Source organism: Lutra lutra, chromosome 16 (assembly GCF_902655055.1).
Source record: "Lutra lutra chromosome 16, mLutLut1.2, whole genome shotgun sequence".
Classification (NCBI taxonomy): domain Eukaryota; kingdom Metazoa; phylum Chordata; class Mammalia; order Carnivora; family Mustelidae; genus Lutra; species Lutra lutra.
The window spans coordinates 4,275,014-4,289,350 of NC_062293.1; the positions used below are offsets into that span (position 1 = coordinate 4,275,014).

General features: G+C 58.3%; 1 protein-coding gene across 1 annotated transcript in view; it reads right to left on the reverse strand.

The window, feature by feature from the left end:
* The window catches only part of SEPTIN9 (septin 9), a 146,544-nt gene extending 136,115 nt beyond the window's left edge, over window positions 1–10,429 (reverse strand). The window contains exon 1 of the mRNA XM_047709165.1: window positions 10,314–10,429. Coding sequence (XP_047565121.1) covers window positions 10,314–10,332 — 19 coding nt within the window. The 5' untranslated portion in view covers window positions 10,333–10,429. The remainder of the gene's footprint in view (window positions 1–10,313) is intronic.
* Window positions 10,430–14,337: the final 3,908 nt, after the last annotated feature.

Below are 14,337 nucleotides of genomic sequence, written 5' to 3' on the forward strand. Positions count from 1 at the left end.
TCACTGAGCTTTCACGTAGTCAAGGACTACGGAATACAACAGTGACCCGAGGGGACCTGGGCTCACCTGGCGGCGCTCACGGCCTCGTGGGGCGCCACCACGGGTGTCCAGCTCACGAGTCGGGAAGGTGTTGGCAGTTTAGGCACATGGCGGGGGGTGGGGGGCTCTGCTCTGCCCTTTCTAGACAGCAGCCAGCGACCTCCCCCACAACATGGTGCTGACCAAGGTCCCACAGAGCCCTTCCCGAAGAGCTTCACAGCTGGGCGTCCGGACTCCGGGCCCCACCTCTGTAAACTACATTGCCATATAACATACACTCAGCTAAAAAAAAATAAAAGGAAAGGAAAAGAAAATACACTCGGCTAAACCTGAATTTCAGGTAAACAACAGATAATCTTTAAGCAGGAGGATACCCTCCATTCCTCGCCCCTCTGAGGCTCTCCTTGGTGTAGCAGAGGAGCTGTGGTCCACAGGACGACCTGGTCCCCCGGTCTGCCACCCAGTGGGGGGGGCTTGGAAGGAGCCTGGAAGGTGGGAGCAAGAGAGAAATGGGGTAGATCCTTCCCACCTCTCCGCCTTGGAAGGTTTCTCTGGCCCCTGATCTTGCCTCTGCTAAAGCGGCAGCTGGGGCCCGGCAGGCCCACCTTTGCCCCACTACCATCAGGTGACAGAGGACTAGGGACACCACCTCCTCCCTCTGACCCTCGGAGCTGGGGGGCGGTGGCTTCCTGTGGCTAATCCGTAGCTTGTCTCCAGGAAGCCAAGGAACCTTAAGCTCCAGGCCCTTGGCTGACGGGAGAAGGGCCCTAACAACACAGCCACGGGGTCAAACACTTTTGTAAAATCTGCAAAATAGAAAATATCTTAAATCCGATCTGGCAAAATCACTGTGTCCACTCTGAGTTCCTGCCCGTCACACTTCTCCTGCGCAAGTACCCGTGGAGGGTGGGGCTCCTGCCAAGGACAGGCTGGATGGAAAAATATGTAGAGTTTGGACCCGGATGGTTAAACTGACATGGTTCACTGTCATGTCTGTGTTTGCTCAGCGGACTGCTAACCACCCCAGGTGGCCATCCAGCTACACTCCCTCCCATCTGTGTGCCGTACGGAATCAGAAGGGGTAAGTCGTGAGCATGACCTGAGCTCCTGGCGGAAAAATGTGGGCAGTGGGGGGAAGCGAGATGTGGCATGTGTGAAGCCAGAAACTAGGCCACAGAAAAGTCCACGGAAAATCATTGTCTTAAGCGGAGAATTCGATTCTCGTCCACGGCGAGTCAAAATGAAAAGCATCTCTGGTCGGAAATAAACATACAGTTACAAACGCCCCACATTTTCCTATTTCATTCTTAAAAGGAGACATTATCTTCAAGATAGACTTTATCAGAATCCTTGTGTTTGTAGGGCAAAAATTGTGGCGGGACCACAGACTCGGTGTGAAGTCACACTTCTTTTATAAAGGGTAGCAATTGTTCTCTTTCTTTCCTTCTTTCCTTCTTTCTTTGAGGATTGTATTTATTTATTTTCCAGGGAGAGAGAGAGCACAGCAGGAAAAAGGGGGCAGAAGGAGAGGGAGAAGCAGGCTCTCCGCCGAGCAGGGAGCCTCACGTGGAACTCGATCCCAGGACCCGGGGATCATGACCTGAGTCGAAGGCAGAGGCTTCACCAACTGAGCCACCCAGGCGCCCCACAAGTATTCTTTTAAAGACTTTTGTTTTGTTTTGTTTTTAAATCTTAGAGTGTGTGCGCCTGAGTCAGGTTGGGAGGGCTGGACACAGAGGTAGAGGGACAAGCAGACTCTGATCTGAGCAGGGAGCCCCACTCTGGCTCCATCCCACGACCCTGAGATCACGACCTGAGCCAAAACCAAGAGTCAGATGCTCACCCGACTGAGCCACCTAGGCGCCCCTGAAGTCCCACTTTTTTTAATGCATCCCAACTACCAAAAGTAAAAGAACAAACTTTGATTAACCAGAAAATGAATGACCTTTCCATTCCCCCATGAGAAAGTGATGTTACCCAGTCATCGTGTAAAGAAGCGATCAGAGTTCGTAGCCAAAACTACAATAGGAAAAAAACCAGGGCTTTGGGGAGAGCACTGGTAGGTGATTGGTAAAAGCATTCCTATTTTTTTTTAAGATTTTCTGGTACTTATGGGATTTGCCAGCTGTTTAAAATTTACCATTCGGGGGACGCCTGGGTGGCTCAGTGGGTTAAGCCGCTGCCTTCGGCTCAGGTCATGATCCTAGTGTCCTGGGATCGAGCCCCATATCGGGCTCCTTGCTCAGCGGGGAGCCTGCCTCTCTCTCCGCCTCTGCCTGCCTGTGTGCTTTCTCTCTCTCTCTTTCTGACAAATAAATAAATAAAATCTTAAAAAAAAAAAAATTTACCATTCGGGGCACCTGGTCGGCTCAGTCAGGGGAGTGTGTGACTCTCGACCTCGAGGTTGTGAGTTCGGCATCACGGTGGGGGCAGAGCTGACTTTAAAAAGAAAATCCTTAAAAAAATAAAATCTACAATCAGGTGTTCCTTCTCTCCTCAATCTAAACGAGGAATCACGTGCGTGCTTTTCAAAGGCTGCAGAGACCCCACGCACGCCGGATCTGTCCCCCGCTGCTGCTCTCCATCCTCCGTGTTAGCAAAGACCCGACACTGACATCCTGTTCCAAGTCCTCGAGTGGTTTCTGAGTCCCAGTCAGATCCCGAAACACACGCCGGGAATGAGCCGCGCCCGTGATAAAGACGAGATTAACCACAGGCCAGGGGACCCGAGGTCTCGAGGACCGAGGAGAAGCCACCAGAAACTGCTGACCGCAGGAAGGAGCAGGAGGAAGGGCCCCCAGAACGCGCGGAAGGCTTTGCCGGTCTCGGGCCCCGCTGCTGACCGTGCCCCAAGTCACCGAAGAGCCAGACGCGCGCCTCACTCTGGCTTTGGATGGTGGCAGGAGTGTAAGAGCAGGACACGCCTTGCGGAGAGGTGGGGCCGGGGCACAGAGGCCCTGGCAGTGCCAGCTGTGCAGGCAGAGCTGTTGACCGACGCCTGGAGCCTGGAGTTCCAGAAGGAGTCGCCGCACAAGTCACCAGGTAGCAGAGGGAATGGTCGCCAGGAGAGGCGGTCAGTCACCTGGGGCAACTGGCCCCAAGATTGGGGCATTCAGGCTGGCTCAAGGAAGCCGGGGGACACCTCCTAGGGTACAGATGCGTCCATCTGTAGGGGCCAAAGAAGGGACGAAGGGAAGGAGGGCCCAAGGGTGGCAGCCCTGACATTGCACACCAGCCTGGGACAGGAACCAAGCCCTGTAGGTAAGAGGGTTGATCTTTCATTGATTTTTAATTTAAAAAAAAAAAAAAAAAAAGTTTATCCTCATAGAGCAGATAGGGGGAGCCCCAGAGTCTCCTCCTCCCCTTAGGGGGACACCGATCCCACCATGGGGGCCCCCACCCTCAAGACTGTCTAAACAGAATCACTTCCCAAAGGCCCCACTTCCCCATCCCATCCCCCTTGGTGGGGGGCTGGCTCCACCGTACGGATCGGGGACCGATCTTCGGAACGAATCAGTCCTCAGCAGATTGATACGCAGAGTAAACGCATTTTCTGTTCATCAAGCCTCCTTACAGAACGCTGCGGGAAGAACACTTGTCTGGTTTTGGAGGCAATCCCAGGAATGACGGAAAAAAGGAGTCATCGTGCGCAATGTTTTATTAAGCTAATTACCTGGAGAAGTCTTGGTCTCCCAGCAGCCCGCGTCCCCCAGCCGGGAGCGTGGCTGCTGTCACACCTGCAGCTCAGCACAGAACCCTCGGTTCAAGGGACAGCGCCCCTCCCCCCCATCCCATCTGGCAACAGAGGGGGTCCATGTCGTAAGAGGGTGGTTAAGTCCATTACGGGACTCTGAAGAGCCAGGAACGGAGCCATCCACGCATGAGATCTAATTCCAGGTGGAAAGAGCAGAATCAGAACGGGGGGTGGAGGGGTGGGGAGCGCGTACCTCTGGGAAAATACGTGCCACCCCTCTGATGATCAGATGCTGTGCCCGCGGCCGAGGGCGCACAGAAAGCAAGGTCACAACTGATGGAATTGAAGAATTCACTTTCCTGTTCACATGGGCAGCAAGCAATGAACAAAACGATCCACGGCGGGGGGGGGGGGGGGGGGTTGGACAAAAGAGAAAAAAGAGAGGCACAGTGTGTAGAAAGCTCTTCTTTAAGAAAGCAAACCCCCCAAACGGATGCAAAGGTCTGGGAGCTGGAGCGGCACCCGCGAGGGTCGAAAGGCGCTGCCGTCCGGAACGACCGGCTCAGCCCGCTGAGGGGCTGCCCCACCTCGGCCCCTCGTGCCAGAGGCGACAGGACACTGCAGCCACCAGCAGTCCGCCACCGCCCCCTCCCCAGCCCCACGCTGCTGCCGCCGTGTGCCCTGGGAGGTGACGCTTTCACCTCTGTCCCCCGCGGCGTCTACACTGGCTCCCGTGTATGCAACCATCCAACCCCGGCCCCCGACACCCACCCGTTTGAACCTGCAGCTACAGAGCCAAAGTCACGGTTTTCTTAGGGCGTTTTGTGAACCCCAAATCCCCCCCCCCCAGTGGATTAGCCCAGTCCTTGACAGACTGGAAGACAACAGGGGTTGGAGTTAACCCACTTCCAAGTGGCTTGGGTTACAGGAGCGTTCTTCTCCCACTGGGCTCAGGTCCTATGGGGGAAACAGGAGCACAGTCCCTGGGAAGTCTGTGAAAGCCGCAGGACGCGGGTCAGATGGAGGTGCGGGCCCAGCCCGAGGCAGCCTTCCAGCGTGCCTCTGCCCGGCCCCTCCTGGTAACCACACTCCCCAGGAGCGAGCTCCAGCCCGGGCAGACAGTCACTGCCACCCGCCTTTCAGCCGCTGCCCCTACACGCCTGGCCGGGCCGGGACGAGGGGCCCTGGCTCAGCTCTCAGGGACTCGAGTGGCTGCGGGACCATCTCCTGGTTCCCAGGTGCAGCCTGGAGGCCCACGAAGGCCTGGGCACCACCCAGGTGTCACTGCACACCCCTCATGAGCAAGGCCTCTCCGGGAGGCAGAAAGACGACCGCGGACAACCCCTGCCCCGTCTTCCTGTCTCGGCCCCACTGTGAAACCCCCGGCCGGCAGAAGACCGACTCTCCAAGGGGCATCAGCCGGCAGGACAGAGGTCTCCCCAGCCCTCCTCTCCCCACCCAGCACTTTGTGGGGTCCACACACGCCACGTGGGGCCTGGAGCCAGCAGCCCTTGGAGGATGACCAGTGACATGCGTTCCTGCCAGAGAAGGCAGGTAGCCTGGGCCCGAGGGCCACCCTGGGACCCAGATCGTCTTCCTCTCCCTGCTGCTGCTCGCCTTCCTGTCCCGGGGGCCCTGCAGGCCGCCGGCAGTCACGCTTCGGAGAACCAGGTCAGATTAGGCCGGGAACAAAGCTCAGTTGTTGCAGAGCTTCCAAAAGGCCACTGACAGCAAGACGCCCCGGGGGCCACCGCCCCCTCCGCTGCCAGCAGCTCAATGCCCCCTTCACGCAAGCTGCAATGGACCTGGGCCCGGGCGGGGACAGGGAGATAAGGCGGAGAGAAACCCGGCTGGGAGCAGAGGGCCACACTCAACCTAGAGACCCAAGGCCAGGCCACCCCTCCAGAGCGGCAGTGAGAGCCACCAGAGGGCCAGAAGGACGCTCAGAGCCTGGCACTCAGCGGCACTCTGGGAATGAGTGACTGAACCCACAGGGAGAGTCAAAACAGGCCCGGAAGCTTGGGGAGACAGGTACCCCGGGAGGCTGGGTCCCTCGTGTGCTCTGCGCTGGTCCCCAGGGGGGCTGCACCACCACTCACACCCACGGATTCCCCCCCCCCAAACCCAGACCCCCAGACCACACCTTGAGCTGGGCATTCCACGATAATAGCTCCAACAGAGAGGGCCAGGAACCCAGCAATCACCTCCCCCCACACACGGAGGCTCCCACCCCCGGGGCCTGGGGCCTCTCTCTCCAGTCCTCCCTCCCCCAAGGCCACTGGCCGGTCTGCCCAGGAACTGGCGCTCCTCACCCCAGGCTGGGCCCTCACTGGGCGCGGAGGCTTCCTTATCGAGCACATCTTAGACAAACAGCACAGCCCACGCAACACTGCGCATGGACAAACTGCAGTGCGGAAACAAGGTCTCACCCCCAGGTCCCATCCATGAAGGGTGGCCTGTGTCAGAGGGCTACCCCGGGGGTTGGGTGGGGGGTGGGGGACAGACTTCCTCCCGCTAGCGGGGTCCCTGGGTCCTCAGGTGAGATGCCCTCTGCTGATGCCCTCCTGGGAGGTCTGAGCATGTGCACCCGGTTCTCGGGCTCTAGGCCTCTGCTCCTAGGGGCAATCTCCTGTCCCCTCTGCACCTGTCCTGGCTCCAACCGGCTACTTGGAAGGGGGTGCATCTCCAGGAAGCAGGGGGGCGGCCCCAAACTCAGGCGCATGCCCCTGGACTCTCAGGACCCTCTGGGCTGGCAGGGGCGATGCTGCTGGGCAGGTGACTGCGAGCTGGGGTGAGCCACAAGGGCGGGCAGGCAGACCCCCCGTGCCTGAGCGTGCCTCCCCGCCTCGGCACCAGGCCAGCAAGAGCGATGGCCCCGGGTCTCAGGCTCAGCCAGCTTGCTCACGACTCAGGGGGCTTCGGGGTCCACGAGTCCCATGGTCCTGGGCACAAGCCCACAGCGCCACGGACTAACTGCTGCACGAGGTGGCTCTTTCTCTCTGCCCGGGCAGAGACCCCGAATGAGCCAGAGACAAGGGGCAGCAAGGATGGGGTGGGGGGTGTGGGGCTGGGCCAGAGAAGAGGAAGAACCTGCCTCAGCCCCCTGCCCGCGCTCACCCGGCAACCCGGGGTTAGCTCACTGGGGAAGTGTTCTCGGAGGTTCCTCTCCCTTCCTGTAAGTCAGGTCCGAGGGCACTGGGTGTGAGCGAGGCCACACTTTTCCAGGGGCAGCGGCAGACACGGTCTCTGTCAGGCCCTTCCCCTGGGGTCCAGCCTCCTCCCCAGGCCTCTGGAGCTACCCAGGTCTTTGGAACCTCTGGTAGGCCAGGCACCCCTCTGGGAATATCCCAAAAGCCGAACCTCAGGCTAATTCCCAAGTGCACCCACAGACCAACCCCCATGCCCTGCTCTGCATTTCTGTGGTTTGAGGGCCTCAGGGAAGCACCTGTGCCCATGAGAACTCCCGGGGGAGCCAGGGACACTGAAAGGCCAGGGCCCCGAGACCCGCATGCAGGGAGAAGGCCCAGGCTCAGAACACCAGAAAGCAGAGGGGGACGGACCGCGGCCAGCTCTGAGGCCGAGGGGCTGAGGGAGAAGCCCAGGCCTGGGTCCTGGTCTCTGAAGCCGCACGGGATGCAGGGAAGATGGGGAGCTCCCGGGCTTCAGATGGCCTTCTCGGCCTTCCTGGAGCGGGGACGAATGATGAAGACAGTCACAGCGCCGAGGTACCCGGCAGACGTTTCTAGGCCTATCGCGCAGGGGCTCCTGCAATCGTCACAAGTCAGCATCAGCCCTGTTTGAAGGACAAGCGAGATCAAGCACCAGCCCCACGGCGGGGAGGTGCATCCTGGCTTCTGAGGACCCCACAGTTGGCCCCAGGCCACACTGCCTGACACCCGCCCTGCCCCCCACAGAATAGCAGGTGAAGTGGGTCCGGGAAAAGCCTGCCTGCCCCGCAGCCCCCCCACCTGGAAAGCCCTTTGTTATTCTCTCCCTACTCTCCACCTCTCACTTCTCAAGGCCCAGGTCTCAATCTTGCCTACCACCCAAACCTCCTGACACGCCCATGGTCCCTCCTTCCAGGGCATTCGGTAGCATTTGGAGCTCAGATCGGGGTGGGGTGGGGGGTGTCATCCCGCTGGTGTCTCGCCTGCTTCTCATCTCCCCTGTGAGCAGGCAGCAAGGACCCCAGTCTTTTCAGCATCTTTGTACCCTCGCAGTATGTGCCCAACGCATGGCACGTGTTCAGCGAACGTGTCCAGACCCAAGACACCTGGGATCCACCCCAAAGCATAGCTTAAAAATTTTTCCCGTTTCAGAGACTCATGAGTGCTCAAACCCAGCTCTACAAAGGACTCTCTTACAATCATTCAATTTCTTTCCGAGCCCATAAATAGGTCCAGAAGCAATAATCCCATTCAGTCCAGGCAGAAAAGGAAAGCCTTCTTGGCTGTCCTTGGATTTTCAACCCTGGGGGGGATTTTTAACACCATCTGGGCTCTCCTTGATTTCAGAGCATGGATGCTACGTAGGGGTCAGTCTGACTTCTGCAGAGCACCCCTCCGGAACAGGGCGCACCAAGAGAACGCATGATCAAAATGAGGCCAAGAGGCCTGCCCGCCCCTGGGCCAGGCCCCTCCAGTCCCATCCCACGCAAGTGCCAACAGAGGGACCCAGCCCGCCTTGGACTACTGCCAGCAGGGAAACAAACTGGAAGGGGTCCAAGCCCTCCCTGCTCCCAACCTCCAGGGTCCCGCCTGTTAGGTAAACACAGGAGCCGCGCAGGCTGCCTTTACAAGAGCTGGTTCCTACTCACCCCATTAAACCCTACTTCATCTTTCTTTTTTTAATTTACCTGGGGGGAGGGGGAGAAGGCAGAAGGAGAGGAGCCCAAGCCTGCTTTGGGGGCCCCCTGGCATCCACGGAGGATGGTCTCAAAGTCTCCCCAGGAAGAGGCCAAGGACCTATGACCTGGCAGGACCCACATGGTCCCCGCTGTCCAGACCCACCAGCAGGAGGTCAAGCGCAAGGAGCCCAGGGCGAGAGCCAACAGAGGTCGCTGGGCTGCCCTGGGCCAGCGATCCCAGGGAGAGGGCTGCACACAGCAGCAGTGCCCACAACCATCTCAAGTATTTGGAGCATGCTAGGGAGGAAGGGAGGCCAAGAGCCAAACCCCAGCATATGCCACCTGGAAGCCCCCCCATCCCCCCATTACATCAACGCGCCCACGCTCCTCAGATAGAGCTGCGCTAGGGGTGTCTGGAGGGCCGTGCTGTTTGCAGCTACGGGGTAAAAGTTGAAATTCTAAGCCACTGACCCAGAAGGGTATTTTCAGGGAAGTTCTGAGTAACCCTCTTTGAGACAAGTTATTCTTTATTACTCATTTCAGTTCCTGAATGTGGAAAGCAGGCAACTGAGAAATGGCCCAAAGGCAGGGGGGTGGCCCGAATGGCCTCCTCAGCGCCAACGAAGTCCCATGATGCTGTCCTCTTATCAAGAAAAATCAGTTCCTGAGTCCTTGGCAGAAAACGTCATGTCCAAACAGATTACGGGAGGGACACAGTTCGCAAGGTGAGCAAAAGAGAAGATTCCACTTATTATCTGAGAACTGAGGAGGACACGGATCCTGCCAGGATCCCTTAGTGGGGGGCGGAGGGGGGGGAACCACAAAGGGGAAAAAAAAGGAGAGAGATCTAGGTTACCCTTATCTGCCCTCCCATGCTTGGCTGGCCTCAGTTTGCCCATCTGTGAAATGGAACTTCAGCCTGACCTGTGCGAGGGCACACGGGCAGGTGGAGTTAGGGTACCAGCACCTGTTGGGGGGAGCGCCCCCAAACCCACCGGATGAACCCGGGGTACTAAGCCCGAGCCTTGCTGGATGGTCCCCTTTGGCGAACTTCCCGTACTCCAGCGGGTAGAGGGGTAACAAACAGCTCATCTGAAGAAAGGATGCTGAGGCCTGGACCACCACCAGCCCTGGAGGCTGAGCCCCAGGAAATCCTCCACTCCACCACGCCCTGCAAACACACGCATCCGCACACCGCACACCAGGGTCCGCACTGGGCCGCACAGCGGGACCCGCACACCGGGAGGGGCGGCGCCTGGAGAGGTCGAGACCCAAGGGCCAGGAGGGCGAGCAGGAAGTCCGGCCGGCCTGGGGCAGCGGCCCCGAGGCGGCCCCTCCAGACACCTGAGCGAGCAGTGGCCGACGGCGGCGAGGGATCCCGAGCCAGGCCAGGAGCGGGGCCAGCGTGCGGCGTCAGAGGCCTCGAGCGCCGGGACTTCCCCCCGCCCCCCGCACGGGTGGTCCCGGACGGGCGCGCGGGCCCCGCGGCCTCGCACCAAGGGGCAGCGCCGAGTCCGCCGAGGGGCTCAGCGCGTGGCCGTCCCTGGATCGGGTCCCGGGTGGGGGCTGCGAACACCTGCCCGGCGCGAACGCCGCCCCCCGCCCCCCAGCGCAAGCCTGCGCGGAAGCGCAGCGGCCCGCGACGTCCCCGCCCGCCGCCCCCTCGGCTCAGGTGGGGAGGGCTGGTCCCGGGACACCGACGCCCCCCCCCCCGGCTCCGGCCGCGGCGCCCACCTGAGTACGACTTCTTCATGGTGTCGCCGCTCCCAGGAAAGTGTGGCGGCGAGGCCGCGGGGCGCGGGCTCCCGGGTCGCTAATCCCGGGCCAGGAGTGCGCGGGGTGGGGCGGGAGGAGGGGCGGCCCCGCCCCCTGCCCCGCCCCCGGCCGTGGAGGTGCGCGCCCGGCCCCGCCCCGCGCTGCACCTGGCGCGGCCCCGCGGCCCCCGCCCTGCACCCGCTCCCGGCAGCACGTCCGAGGGTGGAGGCACCCTCGGGCCCGCGCCGCCCGCACCGCCCACCCCCACCCCCAGTGCGAGGGCCTGTCCCGGGCCGTCGCAGCTCCTTCCCTGCCCTGAGTCCGGGCGCTGGGGGCCCAGGTGGCCGCGGGGGCGAGGCGGTGCCCGGGGGGCACAGCCGGCCTCCCGCTTCGTCTCCTGGGACAGGGCAGAGTGGGCCGGGTACCTGTCTATCTAGTAGTCAAAAGAACAGACAGCCTCGACTCCTCTGATGAACCGGGGCCTCGGTTTCTGCGTCTGTAAAATGGGCGCGTGTGTCAGCTCGTGTCTGTTGCATCTGAGAAGCATTTATTCGTTCTGTGCCGGGTACCGTGTGCCGCTCCGAAGAGCAGACGCCGGGACACGCAGCTCTCCGACTCGTGCAATACAGGCCACGATGACCGCGTGCGTTCCCTGGCAAAAGTTGTACAGAAGAGTTCTCTGCTTTTGTATCCTTAAGGAAATTTTCCGTAATATTTTTTTTTTTTTTTTTTTACGTACAGAGGAGAAAGTGTTGCATTTTGTCTAGAGGGTGATGCCAAAGCAAGGTTTTAAAGAATGAGTCAGGCGCGCTGTTCCAGGCAGAGGGAAGGGCGTGGCGCAGCCGGAGGCGCGATGTATCACAAACTCTCGGAGGTGAGCCGGGCGGTCCTTCCAGGTTTGCCAGCCCAGGCCCCAAGGTGAAGACCGGAGCGGGGGAGGAGATCACGCAAACTCTCCGTAAGGTCTCAACGCTGCCTGCTCCTGGCCGCCTTCCCAAACAGCCCTCAGGAGAAAGTACGCTTAGCGTCACCAACGCTCTCTTCCCCTCCTCTCCTTTACGTTCCATGGGGTCCAAGAAGCATTTTTATTTCCTGCCAGAGGACGGGAAACTCGTATAAATGAGAACTCAGGTCCATGTGGCCGGGTGGGTGAGTCCTTCCTACCTGCTCCCCTTAAGAAATCTGTCCAGCCAGGTGACCTTCCCCAACGCCTCATTAGAGCCGACTGGACCAGAGTGGACCCCAGACTCTTGCCCTGGCCAAGCTCCCATTCTTTATCTACAGATGGGAGGCTGAGACAGGGCTGGGGTGTGAAGGAGGGGAGCAGCCCCAGGCCAGGGCATATAGAGGGATGAGCAGCAGCTGTCGCACACCCCACACACCGCCCCCAATCATCACTTGCACTAGCACAACACCCCTAATTGCCACGTGTGCAAATTCCACTCTGGTCCAGCTTCGTTCGGATTCAGCCCCTATGCACGATACGACCCAGACACTGAGGCCTCTGGTTTCCAGAGCCCAAGGACCTCTCAGGAGTCTGTCCAATTGTTGGCTTGATTCATTTTACTTAGCGATGCCCAGACGCGCCTCCATCCTCGGTACAGATGGATCCTGGAGTCAGGCAGGACCTTCGAGTGTCTGTCGCGCTGGCCCCACTCTCGACACTCACCTTCCTGCCTGTGGGTCATCATTCACATGGACCTGGGCACCCAGGAACCAGGAACACCTCTGTTGTAGTGCTACTGGACATCTAACATTCCCCAGACTCTGAAGTTAGGATGAGAGGGAGGGAGGGGCAGTGAGGTGTTCTCGATAAACGCGTGATGTTCGAGATGCATGAAGGTTAATTGTTTAAGCACAGAAATTTTATTTTCATTCTTTTGATGTACAGCTGTCTGATAAAACGTATAACAAAATTACCTGCCTTACTAGAGTATACCGAACTTTCTCGTGGCTCAAGACCATCTTAAATGACACCTTTAACGGTTACTAGCTCATATACTGCTATGTGGCTTCTTCAAGAAATGTCCCCAGACCACCGTGCCTGCCACCTTTTAAAAAATGCTTTTTTAACACTCAGCTCCCATGTCACCCAGTGTGTGGCTCTTGACAAGCTATAGGACTCTGAGTCCCAGTTTCTCCCCCTATAAATGTAATGACAGTATCTTACATAGTTTTCGAGGCAGATGTATTGATTAGAAAAGCAAAATAAAAATGTGCCTCAGGGGCTAAGTTGATTAAGAGGCTGACTCTTGGTTTAGGCTTAGGTCATGATCTCAGGGTCCTGAGATCGAGCCCTGTGTCCGGCTCCGTGCTGATCTGGGAGCCCACTTAAGAGTCTCCCTTTTGGGGCACCTGGATGGCTCAGTGGGTTAAGCCTCTACCTTTGGCTCAGGTCATGAGCTCAGGGTCCTGGGATGGAGCCCCGCATCGGGCTCCCTGCTCAGCGGGGAGCCTGCTTCCCCCTCTTTCTGCCTGCCTCTCTGCCTACTTATGATCTCTCTCTGTCAAATAAATAAATAAAATCTTAGAAAAAAAAAGTCTCCCTTTCCCTCTGCCCCTCTGACATTAAAGGAAAAATAAAAGAAAAGTATATTAAGTGCCTCACTTGCTCCTGTCACTAAACCTAAAAATGTGTGGCACTGCCTGGGAGTGGGCAGTGGGCAGAAGCCTGAGAGCCTTGCAGGAGGTTGGAGAGACCCTGGGGGGAGTAAAGAAAGTGCTGCTGGGGGCGCCTGGGTGGCTCAGTTGGTGAAGAGTCTGTTTTTGGCTCAGGTCATGATCACAAGGTCCTGGGATCAAGTCCTGCATTGGGCTCCCTGCTCAGGTGGGAATCTGCTTCCCCCTCTGCATCTCCCTCTCCCACTCATACATACATGCGCGCTCTCTCTCTCTCAATAAATAAAATCTTTAAAAAAAAAAAGGGGGGGGGGGGAGTGCTATTGCCCACTGGGGGACAGGAAGTCTCCACCAAGTGGTGGCAGAAAGCGTAGGGAAGCCGGTGCCTACAGTGGTGGAGAAAACAGATGGAAAGTGTGCTCGTGAACTTGACGATCTAGCTAAGGGGCTTTCCGGGTGGAGGCAGAAGTCTCTGCCTATAATAAAATGAAAAAGGAGAAGGACAAACTAAGAGCAAACGATTTGTTTCCAGTGGAACTGGGAGGGAACGGGAAAAGCCAGAACCGTGTCCACAGCCAGAGAAAGGTTTACAGAGTAGGAAAGGGCCTCAGAACAAACCAGTCCAGATGTGACGGTCAGATCCTCCGGGAAGACCTCGGGAAAAATGTAAAGGTGCTTCCTAAACTGCTTCCCGCTACAGAGGCACTCGGAGGGTCTTGCCTTGGCAGACCCTCTCTTAAAGAGATGGTCTTCCGCGGGCTTCTCCCACCGCATCCCCACGGGAGGACAGGGACAGGCATATCTAAGTGGCGCTAAGGGAAGGCAGCCGTCTGAAAAGTCTCCATGCTGTCTGACTCCACTCTAGGACATTCTGGAAGAGGCAGAACAACGGAGACGGTAATCAGGGGCTGCCATGGGGTAGACGGGAGGGGATGGGGATGCAGGTGGAGCACAGGGGATTTTTAGGGCCCTGAGACTAGTCCGTGCGATGCTGCCATGGGCTGTCCTCGTCATCCCGCGTTTGTCCAAACCCACGGAGAGCGCGACAAGAGGCCTAATGGGAACTGCGGCCTTTGGTTACTAATCGTGTGTCAGTATTGGCTCAACAGTTGTAACACAGGTGACGAGGGGATGCTGGGGGCGTGGTGGGGGCAGGGTGGGGCCCATGGGAACGCTCTGTGCCTTCTGCTCCCCTTTTCTCTAACCTAAAACAACTCTTTACACACAAAGTCTGTTCATTTTTTTTTTTTTTTAACTTTTGTGACTGGGGTTTTTAATGCAAGGAGCCAATTTTAAATGAACACACAGGCAGCCCCCAAGCTTTTAAAGGAATTAGGCTTGGACTAAACGGAGATAAAGACCAGGCAAAATGAAAAGAGGCCTT